This window comes from Ambystoma mexicanum, chromosome 8, assembly GCF_040938575.1.
Source record: "Ambystoma mexicanum isolate Mex_15411 chromosome 8, UKY_AmexF1_1, whole genome shotgun sequence".
NCBI classification, from domain to species: domain Eukaryota; kingdom Metazoa; phylum Chordata; class Amphibia; order Caudata; family Ambystomatidae; genus Ambystoma; species Ambystoma mexicanum.
In genome coordinates this window covers 1,615,261,037-1,615,286,220 of record NC_090929.1, presented here as the reverse complement: position 1 = coordinate 1,615,286,220, position 25,184 = coordinate 1,615,261,037, and the positions used below count along the sequence as shown (strand labels likewise).

General features: G+C 50.3%; 1 protein-coding gene across 1 annotated transcript in view; it reads right to left on the bottom strand.

Annotated features, from left to right (window-relative positions):
• TDRD1 (tudor domain containing 1) overlaps positions 1-25,184 on the bottom strand; it is a 2,044,642-nt gene that overhangs the window by 956,812 nt on the left and 1,062,646 nt on the right. Inside the window, exon 16 of the mRNA XM_069611868.1 lies at positions 15,114-15,230. Within this exon, the coding sequence (XP_069467969.1) occupies positions 15,114-15,230 (117 nt within the window). The remainder of the gene's footprint in view (positions 1-15,113; positions 15,231-25,184) is intronic.

Genomic DNA, 25,184 nt, shown 5'->3' with positions numbered 1-25,184 from the left:
ACTCCTCGCCAAGGGTGATCTTGTCCGCGAAGCTTCTGGACACCTGTACCCAAAGAGCGTCCAGGAACTCGGGAAGAGGTTGCATCTGTAACCTGCAGAGCCGGATATGGTAGATGCAGGACGACAACATGCGAGTAACGACTTGATGGTTTGCACCAGGACAGTCTTCATCAACAACAGCCGCTGCACCTTCCCTTTAATGGCCACCACGCTCTCCTCCAATGTTGACACCAGACAGGAAACCTTAGTGAGTCTGGCTCCTAGGAACGGCGCGTTCTGTAATGCCGTCAAGCAGGACTTTGGATAGTTGATGGAGAATCCAAGATCTGTCAGCAGCTGCACAGCCGACTCCATGTGTCCGACGGCCGGCTCTTGGGTGCGGACCCGGATTAGCCAGTTGTCAAGTTACAGGTATCCATGTGGGCCACAACTGGTGGCAGGTACTCCGTGAACACACTGGGGTCTGACAAAGCCAAAAGGTAGGGCCTTGAACTGGTAGTGCTGTCCCTGCAATACGAAGCGTACAAACTTTCGGTGTTTCCTGTGAATGGGGACATCGAAGTAGGTGTCCTCCAGGTCCAGTGACGTCAAGAAGTCTCCTTGTTCCAGTTGGCCGAGCACATGTTGCAACGTGATCATCCTGAATTTTTGGGACTTGATGTATTTGTTCAGACGTCGCAGGTCTACAATGAGCCTCTAACCCCGGTCTTCTTTCTAACCAAAAAGTATCTGGAATAGACTCCGGAGCCCCGGAGTCGCTTTTATCAGCCCTTTTTGCAGCATGACCCATACCTCCTCCAAGACCTGCAGAATGTGCCACGGGAGGGATCTGCGGACACCTGCGCTGAAACTCCAGGGTATGTGCTTGGGCAAGAGCGTCCAGCATCCATCTGTTGGTGATCTTTTTCCACTCCATGATTAACCTCATCAGCCAGTTTCCCACCAGGGTGCACGGAGGCCCGTTGTCCTGGTCGGTTCAGACTTGCTTCAGCGCCAGCGTCCTGCCTTGCAGGCGATGCTGTCCTCCGCCACTATAGGCCTGGGAACAGCCTCTGTAGGCTTCCTGAGTTGTGGATCTCGAAGGCAGACGGAACGATGAGGCAAGACCTTTAAAGACCTGCTTGACTTTCCTCTGGAGGAGCAAATAGAAGAGCCCAGGGACCAGGCTGTCTCCGTATCCGCCTTGATGACCTGTAGAAACTAGTCTACAACCTTCCCGAAAAGGTGATATCTGTCGAAAGGACAGTACCTTCGCTTGGACCTCCTGGTGGAAATTCGTGGCCTTCATCCAGCCTTGGCGATGAAGGCAGACATCGTTCCCCATCTGACGGAAACCGGTGTTGACAATGTCCAGCACCACTATGATGGCGTAATCCGACGCTACCTCCCCTTCCTGGAATAGAGTAGTTGCCTCCATCTTCTTGTTGTCGGGGAGGAACTCCAAAATCAGACCCAACTTGTACCACAGCTCCCTGTCGTACCTGGCTAGCATCGCCAGTGCGTTGGCCGCCTTGATGGTGGGCAACGCGGTGCAAATCACCTTCCTTCCCATGGCGTCCATCTTCTTCCACTCGCTGTCCGGTGGGACTGAAGACTACAAGGATGGGTTAGGCGAGCATTTCCTCGCGGCCACTGAAACCACTGAATTTGACGATGGTTGCGACTTCAGACATTAGGGTACGGATTCTGGTACCCCGTACTACTTGAGCCTATCCAGTTTGGCTGGAGCCGTGCAAGGGTTCTTCAAGAGGGCCAGGCCTGCCTTCCACAAGTCATCCAGAAGGGGCACCGCCATGATGGACTCCCTCTTGGCCTCGCGCCTCTGGTACAAGAAACCCTCCTTCTTGGTTTATTCGTGCACAAGCTGAACAGCTCTGAGGCTCTAGCAACCATGCAATGGAACAAACCCAACTCATCCGGTGGCGACCCCTTAGGTTGCGGAGACACGCAGCGACGATGTCCATTTCCGTCGTGGCTGTATCCGTTCCTGTGTCCGGGTCCGCTGGGGAGGGAGGACCCGATGTGGATGCTGAAATGGAGGCGTTGGATGAAGCTTCCTCTTAGCTGGCAGCTGATCGGGGGAACATTGGGACCAGGCTATGTAGCAACCTCTTCTGGATCTCCGACACCAAGATGTGCAGGGTCGACAGGATGTCCAGAGACACATCCCTTGGCTGAGCTGGCATGATCTGTACACTAGGCCCTGCGTCGTTGCCGTCCTCTTCCATGTCCTTGTGGACCGTGCGTAAGGACTCCAGGTCCTTTTAGTCTGTGGACGAAACTTCCATTGTTTGGGACACGGCCTGGAACTGATCCAGGGCCTCCTTGCCCCCCCTTTTTCCACACAGAGGGGCCGGAACCAGGTTTTGAGACGGTGAATCCTTCTCCAGCGTGCCACCAGACACTGCCAAAGTCACTGCAGAGGCTTTGCGCCTTGGGGACAGGTAAACCTTTATCCCCCTTATCCTTCGCGAGAGCAGCCGTCAGCAACTCTATCGTCCACAAAGTCTTATCCTGTGCCTATTGGGCCTTCTTGGGCAGTTCGGCCTTCTCCTCGGTCCGTGGCTTCTCTGGCTTCTCCCGCTGTTTAGCTTGGTTGGACGATTTCCTTTTCGAGGAGGAGTGTTACCGAGAATTCTCATTCTATGGCTAATTTCCCTTACCTATAGAGTCCCCCAGCAGCTTTGCTGGATTTTAAGTGTTTATTTTTTTCTCCTGCTAAGAGTGAGACTCTTTTTCCCACTCAGACATTTTTGCTATGTGTGTTCTAGGCTATTTGTGTTTAATGTCTATGGGGTTTTTCTCACCTCCATAGGAACCATCTTTATTCACATCTGTTACACAGCTCCCTCCGTGCAGTGACACAGGGGTGTCGTAGCGACCCCAAAACATGGACCCCATACCCTGGGACCGACTACTCTCGCCCAGGGCATGTAACGTCCCCATTGACTTTACTAGTCAATTTTTGTGAACTAAGCCAGTACAACCCATCTTACTATGGAGGTACTGGGAAGGGTTAATAGTTTTTCCTTTATGTTCATTTTCGAGAGGGTACCGTACAGTCCCTCTCTCTTCTGCCAAGAAGCCCTAATTTTGACGCCACAGAGTCTGGGGTGGGTCCATTGTGTGGGAGAGGGAGTAGGACCCCCGGACAGGGTTGCCTCAGCAACCCATGTCGCACTCTAAACTGATAGGTTGGAGGGTCTCCCGCCAAGATGACCACTCCACTGTGCATAAAAGCAGGGTCCTGAGGACTGGAAGAGCAAGACGTTGCTACTGGAACCAAGAAGCCGAAGAGGAGAGAAGAGAAGCCAAAGACATCTGCAACGACTGAACCACCGGTGAAGCCCTGCTGCAGTATCCCACCACTTCTCTCCACACAACGAGAGAAGATCGTCATCTGCAAGAGCTTTCTTCCCTTGAGCTGGTGGGGCCAACCAGTTTGCCAATCGCCTTCCTGGACCTGCTCTGGGCGAATCGCCGGCACCCTGTACTCAGAGACCGGATAGCCAGGCACCAGTCCACCCGGACCGCGATTTAAAGGAGCGTACCTTTTATTCGTCGGGCAGCACCGCGGCAGATTTCATCCCTGGGTAGTGCAGTAACTCGAACCTTCCTCCACGACAAGAGCCTCTCTTCCTCTGCTGGATCTCCCGAACTGCAGGAACTAACAGGAACAACTGCCACCGCAAGAGCCACTTCATTTTAAAGGTACATTGTTCCGCCAGGCCTTCCTTTCTGCGTGGTAGTGCTAAAGGTGTTTTAAATCCTTTACCTACCTGTTGGGTTGGCCGCCCCTCTCCCTTAACATGGTCTTTCACCTTCTGCATCCACATTTTCAAATCGTTAACCAAATTCTTGACTGCAGCTACAAGAACATTTTGCTCCTAGGCCCTTGCCCTGTACCACTGACTCTGGCACAGGCCTATTGACTCTGGCTAAATTTGTTAGAACCGCCTTCTCTAGATTGCTTCTCAACTAGAACTGTGTTGGTGCACCTACTTCTTATAACCACCGTTTCCTTCCCACTTTTATGCCCTGTGAAGTGCCATTTTGCTCGGTTTTCATTTCAGTATTCTTTATGCTAACGTACTGCCTTGCCTAAACTTGTTCACAACTTATGGGAAGTGTTGCTAGGGTGTGTAAGAAGATATTTCTGTATAACTTGTGCTTTCCCTCCCTTGTGAGAAATTGTCAGAGTGCCATTTGTGTTTGGTTTTCACTGTGCCGTTTTGCTCAGTTTTCACTCTTGCTCAAACTTGTTTAAAATTTAACTAGGGAGTTGTGTATCTGTAATAAATGTGTTTAACTAGAGGTGTATAAAATAAATATATATATTCTTTTTACTACAAGCTTCGGTCAGTGTATCCTTGTGCCATAGTACTGTAGCCCTATTGTGTAAACCCTGAATACTGCTCATCTCCCTCTTGAGATAAGTCCGACTGCTACCAACTAAATCTTTGAGGTACAGACTGATACCAAAGGGGATTTATTGCTCTCACCTGTAGTCCTAATCTTCTGTAGTGCTCCCTAAGGGAAGTGTACAGGATTCTGCCTAACAAGGAGCTCGATTGCCGGCTGGCAATGGAGGCGGAGGGTGATGTTAATGGAGCTTTGTCCATCGCGGACCCGCTTCAGCGGGGACCCCAGTGGATCCGGACTTGCAGTTCTTGGTCCCCTACAGATGAGGCGCCCTCAAAGGGCTTAGAAGACAGCTAATTGGACCACCCGGTCCGGGGTGAGGCATGACCCTGCTCTGAGCATGGACGCCAATCTACTGTGCCTATACTTCGGCTTCTTGGAGAAACCGATGCATATCTCGCATTCTCATTCCTTGTGGTCTGGAGGCATTGCAGGTGCTTGTCTTCAACAAACACATTCTGTAGCCCGCACTCTGTGCAGGACTTGAAGAGGGATCTTCGGTCCTTCGCCTGTGTCATGGTCTGAGGGCACGAAGTAAGCCCGATGGCCTTCTGGAAACTTCGATGATCTTCGCCTTTGAGGCGTGCTGAAATTCATGGACAACTTTTCCCCGCTGTTTCAGATGGAGAAGAGAGCAAAAATAGAACCCTTTTCTGTCAAAACCACGAAGAAAGGCAGATGTAGCTTGTTAGGGAGAATTCTCATTCTATGGCTAATTTCCCCTCACCTAGTGAGTCCCCCAGCAGCTTTGCAGGATTTCTGGAGTTTATTTTTCCACTTGGTAAGAGTGTGAGCCTTTTTCCCACTCTTACATGTGTTTTGCCATGTGTATTTTTACTGTTTGTGTGACTGTGGGCTCTGGAGGACACCACTTCATGAGCCCCACACTTGTTGCGTGTTACACAGCACCCTCAGCGCAGCGACACAGGGTTGTCTTTTAGACTTCCCTGTGACTACTGTCCCCCAGAAAAGGTAAAGTTGCCATTAACTTTACATAGTCACTTTTAACCACAGATCCAGTACACCCCATCTTATATGGAGTATTGGAAAGGGTTAATTTTTAGCCCTTTTTATCTGCGTCTCCTGGAGCTTTGTTTCGCTCCCTTAACATCGCGACTTGGCTGGTGGCAGTGGTATCTACCCTAACTTTTCTACAGCAATTATATTATATAACGTGGTAATGTTTTAGGCTATTTTAGTAGCCTCAATCTTTAAAACCGCTTGCCCAAATACTTTTTATTTCGGCTCCGGTTGGGTTTAATCGGCATTTCTTTTTGTTAAAGTCCTTCTTGTGTTTTCCTTTGCACGGCAAACCAGGTTTGCCTTCTTTGTTCACCGTCTTTTGGTGGGCTGCTCTCAAGAAGCTCCACTTTTGGCGCCCTGGTTTCTAGGTGGGCTGAATGTGAGGGAGGGGTGTAGTTACCCCCTGCACAGGGTATCCTTGGAAAACAAAGTAGCACTTTTTTATGATTGGCTTAGGTGGTTGTCTGGGCCGGACAACCCCCCTGCTGGGTGATTGACAGCCAGGCTGTGTGAATGGGGGATTTTCGCACAAAAGGCAGAACTCTTGGGCTGCAAGTCAGAGTCACCACTGGACCTGCAACAACCGAAGAGAAGCGGAGAAGACGGCTACTGCAACTACCAAGTCCTGGTGGAGCACTGCTACAGTCCTGAGCCATCTACCCTTCGACGACAAAAGATCCAGTAAGGAGTCTTCTTCCTTTGAGCTTGGTGCGACTAACCAGCTCGTCTTCCACAGGCAGAGGATCCTCTTCTTGGTCAAAATCGCTGCACACAGCTGTAGTGGTCCAGATAGCCACCTGAAGAGCCTCTCCTGTTTTAAAGGAGCACACCTTTTATTCACTGTTGCTTTTGCTGCTGCTGGCCTCATCCCTGGGTAGTGCAGATCACTCCAGACGTCTTCGTCCTTGCCCCCAGGACTGAAGGCACCGGAAACGTGAGTCTGCAGGAACTTCCAGGAACAACTGCCATAGCACCAGCTCTTCTTCACAAGAATAAGGTACTGTTTCCGACTTCGAGAAACAAGGGTTAACCCTTTTTCTCACCACCAAAGGCTTGTCCTCATCTTCCTTCCCTCTTATAACTTTTGCTTCCTCTTGTGACAATATCCAAGTACTCCTGGCAATCTCGAATCGTGAACTGTACTAACCGTGTGATCCTCGATAACAGGAACCCTGTTCCACTTGACACTGGCACAGGCCTATTGACTTTTTACTCTTATTCTATCTGCCTTGACAAAAGTATTGCCAATGATTTTTGCCCCCAACTCTCTCTTGTTAACTCAGGTGCTAAGTGTGTTTTTATCCAGGTAACGTTTCTTACCGCGGGTAGGCGTATCTTTAGTACGACCGAACTGTCATTACTGTCAAAAAGTGATTGCATATGTATTCCCGGTAACGCTGTTTCATAACACCGGTCCATCAAAGCATAAGGTACTTCGCTTGAGTTGTTCTGCACAAAGAGAATTAGTTGTGTGTAGTGTATTTTACGTGTGATTTTAAAGTACTAGAAGTGAAGTGTTTTACGAACAGATGGTTTAAAATAAATATAATTTTACTTTTCTACCTGAAACCTTGAGTCAGTGTTTACTTGAGTCACAGTAATTGTGGTCCTTTGTGTAATCTCTACTACTGCTCATTTGCTCTTGAGAAGTCTGGCTGCTCCACTACTGCTACCACTATAACTGTGTAGTACAGGCTTGTACCAAAGGTGAAATTGTACTACCACCTGTAGTCTTAATCTTGTGTAGTGCTCCCTAAGGGCACTGCCCAGGATTCTGCCTAACACCTGCTTGACCAAATACATTTTATTTTGGTTCCGGCTGGGTTAAGTCGCCATTTCTTTTTTTTAAAGTCTTTCTCGTGGTTTTCTTACCGTAATAGCATTTCTGATTGTATGTGCTTAGATTCACATGCTGTGCATATGGTCCGACATCCAGTGGTAACCGCAGATTATTGCATCTTGTCTTTCGGGGACCGAAAGGGGACGTCGGCGTAGGCGTGTCTGTAACACTATCCCTATGGTGACATGTAGTGTACCCAAAATCCCTCACGCGCCGAGGTCCCTCCGATTGTAATTTCTCTCCCATGAGGGAGCCCAAGGTTATTGTGAGTGAGTACATGAAAAAGAGAGAAGTAGTAAGAAGTCTATGTTCCTTCCACCCCGTGCGGGGAGGTAGGGAGGGAGCATGTGAATCTAAGCAGATACAATCATCAGAAATGCTCTTACGTTAAGTAATGCATGGCTTCTGATGCTTGTTAATCTGCTTAGAATCAAATGCCGTGCATAGACTAGCGAGCAGTACCCAGAGTTGGAGGTGGGTTGTAAGAAGGAACAGTAGAGAAAAGATGTCTTAGTACTGCTTGTCCCACCTGAGAATCAGACCTAGAATGAGTGTCTAGGCAATAGTGTTTTGTAAAAGGTGTGTACAGAACTCCAAGTTGCTGCGTTGCAAATGGCCTCAAGGTGAATATTTGCAATGAATGCTATGGATGCCCAGTGCCCCGAGTAGAGTGTGCTCTAGGCTTGAAGGTCAGTTCTCTCTTAGCAAGAGTGTAACATACTGTGATGTATTGGCCAATCCACCTTGAGTAAGCTGATTTAGAGACAGGACCACCTTCTTTACCACCTGCCACTGAAACAAAACATTGGTTCGTTTTCCTCAGTGGTTTAGTTCTTTCCAGGTAGAACATGACTGCCCTGCGACCATCTAGTGTGTGTAGGCTTCTTTTGGCCATGCTAGTGGGATTCTGGAAAAGGTAGGTAGTTCAATCGATTGGTTCACATGGAACTTCGAGATGAATTGAGGCGCAAATCTGGGGCGAGTGCGCAGAACTATCTTATCCCTGTGGACTGTAACAAAGGGGTCTAAGAACAGAAAGTGCATGTAGTTCGCTAAACCTAATAGAAGTGATAGCCACTAGGAAGGCCGTTTTACGAGTTAGGTCTTTTAGACTTGCTTTATGCATTGGCTCAAAGGGAGATCCCATAAGCCTGGTCAAAACCACATTTAGGTCCCATCCAGGAGCTGGGTGAGAAATGGGATGATAAATCCTCTTAACCCCTTCCATAAAGGCCATAATCACCGGTATCTTCTACCACGACACCTTTTGTTGTGATGTGGTGTAGGCTGAAAGAGCAGCCAGATGAACCTTTAGGGAATTGAAGACCAACCCAGTGGGCCTCATTACGAGGCTGGCGGTAAAGGGTTAACGGCACTGGTAAGGATGCCAGTGCCGTTAACCCCCTACCGCTGCATTCTGAGGTCCCTAAGCAGGTCCCACTAAGGCCGGCTAGTTTTACCAGCCGCCCTCAGCGGGTCCCGCTAAGAGACCAGGGACCTAATAAAGTGCCCGCAATTTGCAGGCCCATTATTAGCTCCTTCCCTAGTCCAATTGAGCCCTATGGGGGCTCGAACGGGGAATGGTTTTCAGAATGGGGACTTACCGGGTCCTCCAAGGTTGGAATGACCTGGTAAGTCCCCATTCCGACTACTCTGACCCCGACACTACTTTGGAGACAGCCATGGTGCTAACTGCACCATGGCTGCCTCCAAGCTCGTAATGAGGCCCTGTGTCTAACAGATGGGTTAGGTACAGCACAATGTGTGCGGGTGAGCAATCGATGGGATTGACGCCCTCGGAATTACACTAGATGACAAAACGTTTCCATTTGCTGGCATAGCAATAACGTGTGTTGGGTTTTCTAGCTTCCCTGAGAATGTCCATGCACCTCTGAGGGAGCTGTAGGGTCTTCCCCCTGTCCTGAGACAACATGTTGTATGGGCAGGGTAGTTTACTGGTGGAGAGAGGGACATTTCCATCAGATGAGCGAACCAGGATTGGCGGGCCCACATGGGGGCCACCAGTATCATGGTAACTGGTTCCTGGTGCATCTTGTGCACTATCTTGTTGAGAAGGGGAGTCGGGGAGGGGGGGGGGGCATAGACAAATTTCACTGACCATGTTATCCAGAGACCGTTCCCCTTGGAGCGGTTCTGGGGGTACCTGGAAACGTAGTCTTGGCATTGGGCGTTCTCCTGAGTTGCGAACAGGTCAAACTCTGGGAAGCCCCATTCTGCGAGGACTTTGGACACAATGTCTTCGTGCAGACACAACTCTTATTCTTCGGGCAGAGGAAAATCTCTGCTGAGCATGTCTGCCAGAAGATTGAGTTCTCCTGGAACATGTTGGGCCAACAGAAACATCTTGTGTGTGAGAGCCCATATCCAAATGTTTTGGGACAGCTTGGATAGCCCTGGAGAGTGAGTGCCCCCCTGTTTGTTCAGGTAATACATGGCTGCAGTGCTGTCAGAATCAGCACTGTCTACCCTTGTAGTTGTGTCTGAAAGGCCTTTAATGCCTTGAACCCTGCTAATAGCTCCAGCAAATTTATATGGTTGGACGCTACTGAGGGAACCACACTCCATGTCCTGTCTGCTGAAGCAGGTGAGCCCCCCACCCCGTGAGAGATGTGTCTGCCGTGAGAGTAGCTTCCACTGCAGGGGTGGTGAAGGTCTTGCCCTTTAAGAGGTTTTCTCTTGACCAGCACTGCAGAGAGAGAACGAGGGCTGGCGAGACAACCAACAGATCTTCCCATTGTCCGCTGGCCTGACACCACTGGATGTTGAGCCACTCTTGCATGGGACGCATGCAGAGCCGCACATTGGGAACCAAGTATATGCACAACGCCATCATTCCTAGCAAACGCATGGCTTTGCGCACCGGCACCCCCCGACTGGCTACATATTGAGGGATCTGAAAAAGCATTTTCTGAAACCACTCATTGGAGGGGAAGACGAGGCCATCTTTCGTCCGGATTAGAGCTCCCAGAAATTGTTTTTTTTGACTGGGGACTAGATTGGATTTCTTCTCGTTGATGGAGAACCCCCAGACTGAGCAGAAGGTATATGGTCTTTTGGATGTTCAAATAACATGTGTCGTACAAGTGCCCTGTTATGGGCCAGTCATCGAGGTAAGGGTAAACCGGGATGGATAACCTGCGCAGGTGTGCTGCAGCTACTGCCAGGACCTTCGTAAACACCCTTGGCGCCGAGGCAATGCCGTAGGGGAGTACCTTGAATTGGTAATGCCTGTCCTCTATCATGAACCTTCAATATTGCCTGTGCGCTGGCAACATTGAAATATGAAAGTATGCATCTTTTATGTCCAATGTTGTAATGTAGTCCCCCCCTATTTCAACCATGGGATCACCTCCTGTAGCGTTACCATGCAAAACTTAAGGTTTTATGAACTTGTTCGCTGGGCGAATGTCTATGACAGGGTGCATGGTGAGGTCCTTTTTGGATACAAGGAAGTACACTGAATAAATACCCTTGTTTACCTGAAGAATAGGGATGGCTTCTATGGCGTCCTTTCCCAGCAGCGCTTCCACCTCTTGATTCAGAATCTCCAGATGGTCTGGTGAAAGGCGCCGTGAGCGCGGTGGTCTGAATTGTGGAGGTCGGGTGAATTCCAAGCAGTACCCATGGGCGACTGTCTTTATGACTCACTGGTCTGAAGTTATCCCCTCCCATGACGTGAGGAAAGATGTTGAGCGCCCCCCGACCGGGGTGACATGGGAGGGGACCTGGATCTGATGCTCATTTCTAACCGTAAACTGCGGCTCCTCTAGGATTGGGGCCTCTACCTCTAGCTTTGGCTCGTCGCTGACCCCTTGGAGGGTAGTGTGCGGGGCTTCCTGATTTTTGGCCGGCATTAAAGCTCCCCGTGCCATAGTAGTTCTGACTTGCACGGGACTGCCCTCGAAAGGACCGCAGAGAATTACTTCCTCTGTGGGGGGGGCAGGACTTTGAGTGATTTGTTGCATAGACTTAAGAGTCTCATGCTCTTTTTTGTCTGTTTCTAGGGCCTCATCTACCACCTTTCCAAAGAGGTTAGCTTCAATTGGTTTATTGATGAGAGGCCTGTGTTTCAGGCTTAAACCCTGAGGTACGAAGCCAACGTGCCTTTTGAATAAGGTTCCTTGGGCCAGAGACCTGCCTGCTGTTTCAGCCATGTCCACAGTGTTCTTTATTACATTCTGGTTCACTTGCCTGCTTTCGGCCACAACAGTGAGAAGCTTGGGCTTGACTGGTACTGGGACCTCTTGGAGACCTTCCTGAACTAGGTTCCATTGAGCGTCAGCATAACTCACCAATAGCGTAGTGTTATTCGCTATGCGGCAGCCGAGGTAACCCGTGTACCTAGGACATATAGCCTCTTGGATTCTCTATCTGGAGGCACCTGCCCCATAGCAAGGGGTACTCCTGCCCGTTTCCGGGTGGTAGTCACTACCAGGGAATCGGGAGTGGCGTGCCCTTTAATGTATTGAGGGTCCGAAGGAGCTGGCCGAAATAACTTTTCAACTCTTGGGTTCACTGCCCGGGTTTGAGCTGGTGACACCAGGGAGGGAGCCAATCTTCTCTTAATAGAATTGAGGATGGGAATGGCCTGGCTAGAGGGAGGTTTCTCCTTAAGAATATCTTCTACAAAGTCCTGCTCAGGCACTGCCTCTTGAGTAGAGATTTGAAAATGCTCAGCTGCCTTCTTTAACATGGTATTGAAGACGATTTGGTAGTCTACAGGTGAGGCCTGACGAGCCGGTGTGGACGGAGGGGAATCCAGGCACAATACATCAGTGTCCTGAGCTTGATGGGGGGGGGGGGGCCTCCATGGGTCCGTCCACACTTGCTGGGTTTCTTCCCAATTGTCTGTGGCATCCGCCTGGTCCTCATCGTAATTCTGTAGGAAGGAAGGTTCATCTTCACTGTAAATGTCCCGATAAGTATCCAGAAGGCTGGTCTTCTTGGAAATGTGAAGCAGATTGAAGATTAGGCTCTCCACAAGATCTTTTCGGGGAAGGATGCTCAGAAAAAAAATGATAATTCTTTCAAAACGGTCCATACACCCTTCAAATGTCTCCCTTGTCCATTTAGAGGACCCAGAAGGGCTTACGGGTGGAAAAGCGGTGGTGCCGAAAATTGTCTCTCAGGGTGTTGGAAAGAGGCTATTGACTGTCCTCCTAGGTATCGTGAGAATCGGGGCACAATGGCGTATCCAAAGATTTGTCAGCAGCCTGCCCCATGTTTTTCGGCAGAACAGGAATAAGCCCAACCGCCGAAGTAATTCTCGCGATGCTGTGTTCGATTACTGCCGAATCGGCTCAAGTTAGTGGGTTGGAAGGACCATCGGTAGACTTATTGCATTCTGCAGCGACCTAGCGGTCGTTTTTTTCGCCTTGCGGCCTAGTCGTGATTTTTGGTCCTACCGCGGCCTTTGGGACCATCGTAGCATCGGATTTCCGCGCTTTGACATATAAACCTGATTTATGGGTAGCGCCCTTGTGTGTTTTGTAATGCCCAGTCGCAAAATGCTGCTGCGGGGAAGGCATTGGATCTTAACGATACGAGGAGTCCGCTGAAATTTTCGACAGCCCTGCTGGCGCTTTCACCTTTTTCGACGTACCCGTCGAAATAGGTGTAGGGGTTGTGTGCTTAATCTAATGAGATTGTACGCCCCTGTCGCCGGGTGTTGTCCCTGAAGCGAGACCAGAGTCCGGCCTTAAAGGGTCGGGGACGGCCATGGCGGACCTAGAAGTGTCCGTCACGAGGTCTATCACATCCCCAACGGATGTTTGGTCATCGGAGGTGCCCCGTCACTTTCGTCGGGAGTGGCGGTGGGGCAAGGGGTTTACACCTGCGACATACCATAAGCGGCACTCCTTAAGGATTTTAGGCCGAAGGAGTTTACAAGCCGCACACCGCTTCTCGTTGTGATCTAAGGGGAGACAGAAGTTGCACGTCCTGTATTCGTCCTTCCACGGATATCTGACCCTGCACTTAGGGCAGAACCCAAAAGGAGTCCTTTCCATAGCAAAAGGGAAAGATGACCAGAGCTATACGGTAAAGAGGGGGAAAGAGGAAAGACGTACTGGAAATATGGCCAGCCCGACCCCACTCTCCCTACAGTAAAGGCCGGCCAGAAGGCCCGGCCATATGGATGCTTCAGCCGCCGGATCATAGGCGCCGAAATCCACCGCCGTAGACAAGTCCCCCGTAGTCTTCGTCGAAGTTGTTCTTGGCATCGAAATTACTAAAAGGTGAAATAACCGACAAGTTGGTTTAAGATAAACAATGTCTCTTATCTAATAATGCTATAGGGTGACCAGTTATCTGGGCGGAAAAAAACAATCTGAGGGACCTCGGTGCATGAGGGATTTTGGGTACACTACACGAAAGGGATAGTGTTACAGACACGCCTATGCCGACGTCCCCTTTCGGTCCCAGAAAGACGAGATGCAATACTCCACGCTTACCACTGGATGTCAGACCATATGCAAAGCATGTGAATCTAAGCAGATTAACAAGCATCAGAAATGTATTTTTGCCATGTCACTGCATCACTGGGTAAAATGTCAGTAGAAATGACACCATCTTAAATATTAAAGGCTCGACCCCCTACTGCAACATTATATTTTGTGGTGTAAGTGTACACTTTTAGCTTTTCATGAAAGGTAATGATGTCAAGTATTTTATCTGAAGTAAGGCTGCAAACAACGGTGACCCAGAAATGTTTCACTAATCTTCGGAAACAAAGCAAACTGGCAGTTAAATAATTATTGTCAATCCTCTTTGCTTCCGATATGGAACAGACTTCCAGCTTGGTGACCCTGTAAATCTGTTCCAGGGAACAGTGAGGTTTTAAAGATTATTTTGAGCATCCTGTTGAGCTCAAGTGAAATGCTTTATCCATTTATATGTGGTGACAGAATCCTATGGGCAAGATACAGAAACCCAATATCACTTGGCTGTTGCTTAAAACAAAAGAATATTTCAATGATAAATGGACTTTATTTGTACCTAAATTGGTTGATTTTATTGTTGATCATCACTACATTCGCTAGCTTGCTTTAATATCGCTTTCTTTTTGGCCGCTTTACTTTTACTTCACTGGTTCTCCCAGACAATGTGCAGAGAATCAGCTACAGCGGACTGCATATGTCTCTCCCTATATGGAAACTAAAGCCACAGCTGCAGAGCCTCCTTGTCCTTTCTCTCCCCTGTCGTAGTATGTTGCTCTACACTGCACTCTCCATTTCGAGAGCCTGATGTATGTATTTCAGGCGACTGATCTGGCCTGTGTGTGCTAGCCAAACCTGCTACAGGCAAACATGATGCTAGCCAACTCGGCTACATGCATAGATTTTAAAGTGTTACTTGTGTCATTACTCACCTTAGCACAAAAAAACACTAATTCACAAACACAGTAGACCTAGACCCCTCAGCAAAGAGGCCTAGTAAAGGAGATGCATGCAAAACTGTCCACAAAGGTATACTAACCTTTCAGCACACAACACTAAACTAACCCCTACCCTAACGTTAGACCAAACTGGCAAGGATCCTTGAAACAGACAAGAGAGCCTAATCTTGGACATATCTTTAGGGCAACAAAGTAAGAAGCGATAGTGATGGGGATGTCAGTATTTTATGACTTATGTAGGATTCCATGCAACCAACTTTAACTATTCAAGCATTACCAGTAGTTACAGAAAGTACCGTTTCATGAATAAATCAAAACATCCAAAACTACATTTTAAGATTATCCAGTACAAAACAAATCATACTGTTTCAGTATAAAGTACATGTTTAATTTTATTAATGCAAAAAAAACCTTCGTTGTAGATCTGGCAGTAGAATTCATCAGGACTGTTCAGCACACACACAGTTACATCCGTTTTCTGACCGATGGTAAGATTAGCCCAAGTCACCTCCTTAATTGCAAACTGGCCTAGATTAAAAACAAAACAGCATCACTTGTTTAGTTACAATTACTAATGAAAGGGTCATTCAGCTGCATTGTATTCCAACATCTTTAATAGAATTTCCACTGTGGGTGATCTTTCAGTCGTTCCTTAACAAATGACGTGCCTTCGGTTATGTTCTTTCTGATGGATACGTGAATTCCTCCTGCAGAGCAGTCAAACTGCAAAAACCTGTAATTTGCCACCCAGTTGGCTTTGACATTTTTTTCCTTTCAGCAAGGAAAAATAGGCAAACCATTATAAAAACATTCAAAATTCTGTGATAAAGAGAACTCAACAGAAGCGGCAGCTAGCGGACTTAGAGCCAGAAAAGCGGTCTACATTTAAAACCCTATTTGTCCTGTGCAAACCACAGACCTTGAATAACTATGAAAATTAATATCTCCTATGTTGTAATTGCAAATAATGAAAAGCGTTGCTTTGTGCTCTGCCAAAATGAGCGTGTATAGCAAATTAGCTGTTACTGTTCTTGCTTTATAAAAACTCTATTCCAAAACCGCAAAGCTGATTCTAAAACACATTATTTTTCAAAAAAATGTATTACAGAACTGCAATAGAAGTGTATTTACATTTTCGCTCAAGGCAAGCTTTGTAAACTGTACAATAGTTCAAATAATTCTCATGATAGTCAAACTGAGAAATCTACCCTACAGCCCTACTGAAATGGGATGTCATGCAAGGAGGAAATGCTTTATCAATCATAAGAGGCAGATGCTAATAGGCTGCAATTATAAGTAATAAGTTACTTATCTGTAACCCCTGTTCCCCAGCAATGTTATCTTTCATAGATAAACACACTTTTAGAATATTCCCCGTCGCCAGGCTGGGAATCCTTGGCAACCTGAAAGCAGTTTACATTTAAATTTAAAAAACTTCTGTCTCTTTAGTGCTACATTAGTCACTTTGGGTCATACTGCGCCACAGCCAATAGACGGGTCTCCCTTAGCTCAATCCTTTGAGATTATCTTCAGATTTCAGATAGCACACGTGAACATGGCATTATGTGCCAAGAAGAGCCATAGGTAGGGTAAGCGGGAGGGTTGCATGTGAATCTATAAAAGATTAAAATCCCGGAGAACAGGCGTCACAGGCAAGTAATGTATTCCTTCTCCAGCACTGGATCTTGATTCACACAACCTACGTAGATTAGAAAGCAGTATACACAAAAACACAAGGGCAGAGATAAAGCTCAAGTGAAGGCCACATGCACATCAGAAGTAGAGATTACTTAACAGTAATGCTCTTTCTATGGATTCTTCTTGCACAGATTCCTCATTTTGATAGCTATTCAGCATCAGTTGCTGTTCGACAGGGGGAGTAGTAACACTCAAAATATTCGACAATTCAGTCGTATACAGCCGCGCCGTTACTCTAGCGAACGGGATATCGGGCGTTGTATAAAAGGATATACTGCCCCCTGACACCTAACTCCCCTCCAGCCGGGCTAAGCCTGCAAGAGAAAACAAGGAACAAGTTACTTACCTGTAACTGTTGTTCTCCAGCATGGGTCTGGCATGGATTCACATGCTCATGAATATTCCCCGTCGTCAGGCTGGGAATCCTCGGTAAAGAAAAAACCAGTATCAGTTTCGTTTCTGATCTGTCTTTCGTAGTAATAACCAATCACTGGTCTCTGCGTCATACTGACCACAGCCAATGACTGCCCTCTACCTAAGCACCGCCTCTGGCAGCCATCTTCAGATTTGGAAGCACGTGAAGTGGCAGTATGACCAAGTGAAGAGCCGCAGAGGGGTAGGCGGGAGGGTTCGCATGTGAATCCATGCCAGACCCATGCTGGAGAACAACAGTTACAGGTAAGTAACTTGTTCCTTCTCCAGCATGGGGTCTGGCATGGATTCACATGCTCATGAATAAAGAATACATAGCAGTACACACATGCACAACCACGGGAGGTGGCAAAGGCTCAACATTAAGCATCACATCAACTCAACATTAAGCATCTTACCTCCTCACCAGGCTCACCTCAGGCGAACAGGTTGCGCAGCACTGCTTGGCCGACCCTGGACTCCTCCCTGGAATCTCGGTCGACGCAGTAGAATTTCGTGAAGGTGTGCGTCGACCTCCACGTAGCAGCCCTGCATATGTCCAGCAGGGGCACACCAGATAGGAACGCCGTGGTAGCTGCGATCGCTCTGGTGGAATGGGCTCTCGGACGGCCAGGCAGCGGTCGGTTTGCCAACCGGTGACAGCACATGATACAGCCGGAGAGCCATCTGGAGATGGAAGCCTTCGAGAGAGCCTTCCCCTGATTGACAGGTCCAAAGTTCACAAAGAGTTGTGACGTCTTCCGAAAACCCTTCGTGCGGTCCACGTAGAACTTCAGCGCTCTAGCTACATCCAGCGAGTGCAAAGTCCTCTCAGCCGGCGACGAAGGCGACGGGAAGAACACAGGTAACACCAAGGGTTCGTTGAGATGGAAGTCCGACGGTACCTTGGGCATGAAGGAGGGGTGCGTCCTGAGCACTACCCTCGTGTTGTGGAAAGTCAAGTACGGGGCCTTGCAGGAAAGGGCCTGGATCTCTCCCACTCGTCGTGCGGAGGTGATGGCCACAAGAAAAGCTGTTTTCCACGATAGAAACTTCAACGGGGCCGAGTGCAGAGGCTCGAACGGAGGTCCCATGAGCTTGGTCAGCACCACGTTGAGCTCCCATGCCGGGGCCGGAGCCTTCACCGGCGGGAACGATCTGAACAGTCCCTTCATGAACTCTTTCACCAGACGATGAGACCACAAGGACGTCCGGCCCGTGGTTCTGGTGTATCGGGAGATCGCAGCAAGATGAATCTTGATGGACGCATGTGCCAGACCAGCTTTGGCCAGCGTCAGCAGGTACGGCAGTACTTGGGGAGCCGTAATCCGTAGAGGGTTAATCTTCTGTGCGTGGCACCAGACAGAGAACCTCTTCCATTTGTGTCCGTAGCATTTAAGAGTCGAGGACGCCCTGGCCTTTGCAAGAACCTCTCTGCAATCGGCCGGTATGTCGTATCCTCCAAACTCTAGTGCTGCAGGAGCCAGGCCTGCAAGTTCAGCGACTTCGGGTCGTGGTGGAGGATGGCGCCTCCTTCCCTGGAGAGTAGATCCGCGTCCGCCGGCAGCTTGATCGGCGGGGACGCTGACAAGTCCAGAAGGTCCGGGAACCATATCTGCCTCGGCCACGCAGGTGCGACGAGGATCATCCTGCACCGTGACCTCTTGAGCTGGTTGACGAGCCGGATTAGCAGAGGCAAGGGAGGGAACGCGTAGAGGAACAGGCCCTCCCAGGGGAACGAGAAAGCATCGCCCATGCTCCTCGTCTGGGGAAACCTGCTGGCGAACCTCCGGCACTTGGTGTTCGTCGCCGTCGCGAACAGGTCGATCTGGGGTGTGCCCCACCGTCGGAAGAGGCGATCCACCAGATCCTGCCGTAGTTCCCACTCGTGGCACGAGCGCAGCTCCCTGCTGAGTGAGTCGGCGATGGTGTTTTTTATCCCTGCCAGATGAAACGGCACCAGAAAAATCCCTTGGGCGACGGCCCAATGGCACAGGTCCTGCGCCTCCTTGGACAGCGCTGGGGACCTGGTTCCGCCCTGTTTCCTGATGTAAAACATGGTGGTGGTGTTGTCGGTGAAGATCCTCACCACCTTGCCCTTGAGGGACGGAAGGAAGGACCTGAGGGCCCAAAACACTGCACGGAGCTCCAGGACGTTGATATGAAGGGACTTCTCCGTCGGGAGCCAGAGTCCCCTTGCGTGCAGATTTTCGGTGTGCGCTCCCCACCCTTCCAGGGAGGCATCCGTGGTCACAGTCTCCTGGTGGGCTGGGGTCTGGAAGTCCATGCCCGCCGTCAGATGCGCGCGGGTGCCCCACCACCGTATCGCTCGTCGGAAACTCTCGTCGAGCTTGATCCTTTCCTCGAAGCTGCCCGTCGTCTGGATCCAGCGCGCATCCAGGAATTCTTGCAACGGGCGCATCCGGAGCCTGCACATGGGAATGAGGTAGATGCAGGAAGACATCATCCCGAGGAGGGACTTGATGGACCTCACTTTGGCCGCGTCGGCCACCAACATCCGTTGCACCTTGCCCAAGATGGTCCTGGTCCTCTCCTCCGACGGGGAGGCCAGAAGGGACACTGTGTCGAGCCTCGCTCCCAGAAACAGTGCGACTTGCGCGGGCACCAGGTGGGATTTGGCGTAGTTCACGGAGAATCCCAGGTCCGTGAGGAGTTGGACGGTCCTTGCCGTGTGGACCACGGCGAGCTCCCTCGTCTTGGCGCGGATGAGCCAGTCGTCCAGGTAGGGGTAGACGTGGATCCCCTCGCGGCGCAGCTGCGCCGCCACCGGTGCAAGGCACTTGGTGAATACCCTGGGTGCCGACCGTAGTCCGAAGGGAAGGGCTTTGAACTGGTAATGACGCCCTTGGACCACGAATCTGAGGAATTTGCGGTGCCCCTTTAGGATGGGAATGTGGAAGTAGGCATCCTCCAAATCCAATGACGATAGGAAGTCTCCTTCCTCCACGCTGACGAAGCCCGCCAGCCGGCCTCCCACCGGGGTGCTTCGGTGGGGGCCCGACCCAAAGGCCGGTTCAATCCTGCTTGGACGCGGCCTTGCCGCCTTGACCTGCTTGGCGACGACGGCGGGGTCCGCTAGACTTGCCTCGTCCTCTGTAGGCCTCTTGCGACGACGAGCGGGCCGCTTGACGGTAGGAAGCGAAACCGCCGCCGGAACCTTTGGAGGCGCCCTTGCCTCCGCCGCTCCGAAAGGGCGTCCGTCGTTGCAGGACTCCAAGGGCCCGGGCCGTCTCAGTATCCGCCTTGATGGCCTGAAGGGAATCGTCCACTGTCTTCCCAAACAGGTTGTTCCCGTCGAAGGGCATGTCCAGGACTCTGGTCTGGACGTCCTGCCGGAAGTCCGTAGCTTTGAGCCATCCACGACGTCGAAGGCAAACACCGTTGCCCAGCTGGCGGAATCCAGTGTCGGCGATGTCCGTCGCCACGGTGATGGCGTGGTCCGAGGCCACCTCACCTTCCTGCAGGATCTCAAGGGCCTCCGCCCTCTTGTCGTCCGGCAGAAAATCCAGCAGGGGAGCCATCTTGTACCAGAGCTCCCTGTCGTAGCGGGCCACGATAGCCAAGGCGTTGGCCGCTTTAATCGTCGTCGCTGCCGACGAGATGACTCTACGCCCCATAGTATCCAATTTCTTTCCCTCGCCGTCCGGCGGGGAAGTCGATGTGGAGGCCGCACCCCCCCCCCCGCTTTCTTCCTGGCTGCCGCGGAGACGACGGAGTCCGGGGTAGGCTGCGCCCGGAGGCATAGGGGGGCCGTGTCCGGGACCCGGTACTTTTTCTCGTACCGGTCTCTTCTAGCTGGCGTCGTGGAAGGGTTCTTGAGGAGGGAAAGGCCCTCATCCCAAATGTCGTCCAACAGAGGCACTGCGAGGACCGTCTTCCTCTTGGCCTCGCGCCGCTGATAAAGGAAGCCTTCCTTTTTCTTCTCCTCAGGGCAGAGTTGGAAAAGCTCGGAAGCCCTGGAGATCATGGAGTGGAAAGATCCGATCTCGTCGGGCGGAGAGGCCCTGGTGGGAGGCGACGACGGAAAATCCTCGTCGTACGCCTCGTCGTCCGTACCCGTCGCTGCCGTGTCAGTCCCCGTATCATCCCCTCGGGTGGACGGGGAGGAGGGCTGGAAGGGGCGCGACGGTTGAAAAGGAGGTGGTGGATGGATCCTTCTTTTCTTGGTAGGGGGAACACCAGAAGGTCCCGGTTCTGGATCCCCCGACGGGAGAGGTTCCTCCGTCGGTAACGGTAGCCTCGTCCTTATCTCGGAGCATAAGGACTGTATGGCCAACAAAATGGCCGCCGAGTTGTCTTGCGGCGCTGGCAGAGGGGAATCCGACGGGCGAGCAGGGGCCCCGTCGGTATCCTCGACGATGTCGTCGTCGTCACCTGCGTCGGGGTCCATTCCGACGGGCTGGCCTTCTTCCACGCCTAGGCCGTGGCTTAAGACCTCGATCAGTTCCTCTTCTGAGGTTGAGGCCGACTCTACGACGACGACGCCCTGCCCCCCCTTCTTCCCCACGGAGGGTTTCACGGGGGTCCTATCGATGGGCACAAAGGAAGACTCCCTCCGAGGAGGCAGGGAGATTCTGGGCCCTGAGGTCGCCACCACTGGTGCAGCCACCACAGGCTGAGCCAGGGCCGCCGCGACCGTTTCGATAGAGGGCTTGGCCGGATGGATCAAGGCCTTCACCACCTTAGGTGCGCTCACCGCCTTATCCTTGAGGGAGGGGGCACTGCCACGCTCCTCCTCTGCCTTAGAGCTCGACCGGGGCCTCTCCAGGAGCTTCGCCGGGTGCTCGGCCTTCCTCTTACCCGACCCAGAGCGTTGGCTCGTGGTTGATGGTGCCGGGGAGGGTGCGCCCTGCCTGGCGCCCGCAGAGCCCGACCGTTCGGCGCTCCCGGTGCCAGCGGACTCGCGGTGCTTGGCCTTATGTTGGGCCCCCGTCGCCGGGGCGCCCTCAAAGGTCTTAGAAGACCGCTCGGATTTCTTCTTCTTCTCGCCAGACGGGCTCTTACCCTCCAGCCAGTTGGCGAGACGTTGATGGCGGTCCTTCATGGTCCGTTCCGACATGTTGCCGCAAAACGCACAGTCCTTCTCCACGTGCGTCTTGTCCTCATGAAGGCAGTAAAGGCAGAAAGAGTGTTCGTCCTCCTTGAAGACGTTCTGCAGCTGGCATCCAGGGCAGACCCTGAACAGCTTTCCGGGCGTCGAGCTTCCCTTCTCCTGGGCCATCTCCGAGACAGGGCCTGAGAAGCTTCTGGAGTCCTCCGAAGCGTAGCTCGACGAAATCTTCACCCTTGAGGGGCACAGATGAATCCGACACGGGTCCCCGTTGATCGGATGTAGGATCGGTGGAGCTTGAGGCTCTTTTGACCGAAAGAATCGAAGTTTTTTTGTGAAAAAAGCGCGAAAAAAGCACTAACGCTCGAGAGCAATAGCACGAGGATCCCAACACATGAACGTGCGGTAAAAATCTGAAGATGGCTGCCAGAGGCGGAGCTTAGGTAGAGGGCAGTCATTGGCTGTGGTCAGTATGACGCAGAGACCAGTGATTGGTTATTACTACGAAAGACAGATCAGAAACGAAACTGATACTGGTTTTTTCTTTACCGAGGATTCCCAGCCTGACGACGGGGAATATTCATGAGCATGTGAATCCATGCCAGACCCCATGCTGGAGAACATGCAGTAATGAGGAAAGACAAAGAAATAAACACAACAGCAAACAGTTGTTTGCTTACATTATTCTTTACGGGACAGTAAAATTCGATTAGGGCTATGGACCAAGAACATCCAAGCAGCATAGGCTGGGAGGGCAATGAGGAATCTGTGGGAGAATCTTTAGAAAAAACATTAAGTAATTTCTCCTTCAACAGATTGGATTCTCCCACAGATTCCTCGTCTTAATAGACTCCCAAAGCAGTAACCATGCTGGAGGAAGGCTGCAAGTCATACCAAAAAGCTCTGTATGACTGCCCTACAACAACACACATCTGTCGCACAGACCAAGGTCCAAGCAATGATGCTTGGCAAACATGTGCAGACAAGAACACGTTGATAAGCGACAGAGGTCTGACGGACACTCATATCTGGAGGGCAGAGGTAGCTGCAACTCCTCTAGTAGAGTGAACTCCAAGTCCTGTCTGCGCCGCCTTACAAGCAGTCTGGTAGCAGAGATGCACAGTAATATGCACTGAGAAATAGTTTGTTTTGTAAAAGCTTGCCTCAATCTGGATTGCTAAGAAGCAATAAACAACTGGTCATCATTCCTGAAAGGGTCAGTTCTGGCTAGTGTGGCGGGTTTGGAAGATGGAGGCAGACAATCTAAGTTCATTATGAGTTTCTTTTATTCAATTATCTAGCTGTCCCGGCCACGCGTTGCTGTGGCTCAGTCTCGTTAAATGGAAAAGAAAGAAAAGAGAAAGCGCACGTTTCTAATGTGTTTCATTTCACAATGGCTCTGGAGGTTCTCCAAGTTGAGGCAGTTTAATTTTCTAAGCGGAGCAACACATTCCTTTTGTTTCTCCATTAAATTTCGGAGCCTTGCAATAAGAACACACTTCAGTCATGGTGCCGATGAGAACATGCCGGCACAAACTTGTACCAGAATGCAAGGTGATTGTAATCCCGTGATTGCTGAGCACGGAGTCATAATGATATGATATGGCATTTGTAACGCGCCTATACACAAGTGTTTCAAGGCGCGACGAGGCGGGGGGGGGGGGAACAAGGGGAGAACAGACAACGATCCTACTAGGCCAGGTGTCATTCAGATCGCGCAAGTGCAAGGGTAGGGGGACTGGGAAAAGTGCAAGGGGAGAGGGGAAGTGCAGTACATGGTTAGTAGAATACAAGATAAGTAATAGGGCCAGCTGGTGGCAAGTGCAAGGAGAGTGCAGTACATGGTTAGTAGAATACAAGATAAATAATAGGGCCAGCTGGTGGCAAGTGCAAGGTAAGTGCCGGGAGAAGGGGCTGTAGGATACAGAGACAGTCCCGTAGTGCAGGTAGGCAGTGCAGGGAAGAGTGGCAGGGCCAAGGACCGAGATCGGTGAGTGGCCAGTTGCAGATTCAGTGCAGGTTCAGTGATTTTAGCAGGGGAGAGAAAGCGGAGGCAAAGAGGAAGGTTTTGAGGTGCTTCCGGAACCGGAGATGGTTCTCCTCAAGTTTCAGGGAGGCAGGAAGACTGTTCCAGAGGGAGGCCCCTGCTGCGGAGAGAGATTTACCCCCAGCTCGTTGCTTGGAGAAGCGGCTGACCCTGAGGTAGTTGGATGTGGATGAGCGAAGAGCTCGAGAAGGAAGATATTTAGGAAGAGAGAGTTGAAGGTATTTTGGCCCAAGGCCGGAGAAGTCGTGTCTGACGCTGATCTGCTGTTTGTCATTGACGTCTTTCAGCCACTCTTAGCCTGGATAACGAAGCAGATCTGAAGCTGCAGAATGCGATCGCCGTGCTCGCAACCGTGCATCCTGAAGTCTGGGCGCACGTCGCTCTGCTGCTTCCTTGGCACGTATTTGAGCCACGGAAACATTGAAATGGAATTGTAAAATATTTAGTATAGCGTGTGTTGCTTTTATGTCCAACAGATGGCGGTGTTTTTCAGAAAAGGTATGTTTTTACCTGTCACAGGCATGACATCTATGTATAGTAGGTATATAAAAACAAGCGCCTATTCGAATGCAAGGTTGTGTCAAAATTTCAAAGCAATATATATTTTTTTTAATTTGATTTAATGGTCTAAACAAAAAGAACATTTTTACAAAGTTCCACAATCCCTATGCAAAAAATATCTGTTTTCTCCAGTTTCTCCACAGGGCTTCCCCTAATGCAAAAGTTTCTGTATTTTATTCTCTATCAGGCCTATTAGTTCGAAGAAGCCGACGATGGCCATTACCCAGTTCGTTTTTCCGCCTCCAATCAGGCGACACCACCATTCTTGTTCCTCGTAAGTATAGGCGTCTTCCATAAGGTGACTTAACCAAAGGTGTTGTTCTCGTTTTAGGCCCAGGCACGATAAGAGATGTTTCGTGGTTTCCACCAGGTTAGTGGTCTCGCAGAAGCAGTAAAGGTTTGACTTCGAGAGCCCTCCTATTGCTCGAATCTCATTGGTGTTCTTCAAGTTCAATCTGAATCTCAAGAAATTTTGGTGAAGACGTGGATTTGTGCATTTCAATAGATGAGATGGAATTTCATTGAGTTTTCTAGGTCTTAAAGGAATGTCTTTAGTAATCTTGTAACCTGCAGCCTCGTCCAAAGTTTCTATCCAATCCATTTCATGTAATTGTTTGTTAACCTTCTGAGGATTCTGGATTATCTCTTCTTCCGAACTGCTTATACGTTAAAAGCATGGTCCTGTTATTTTGTT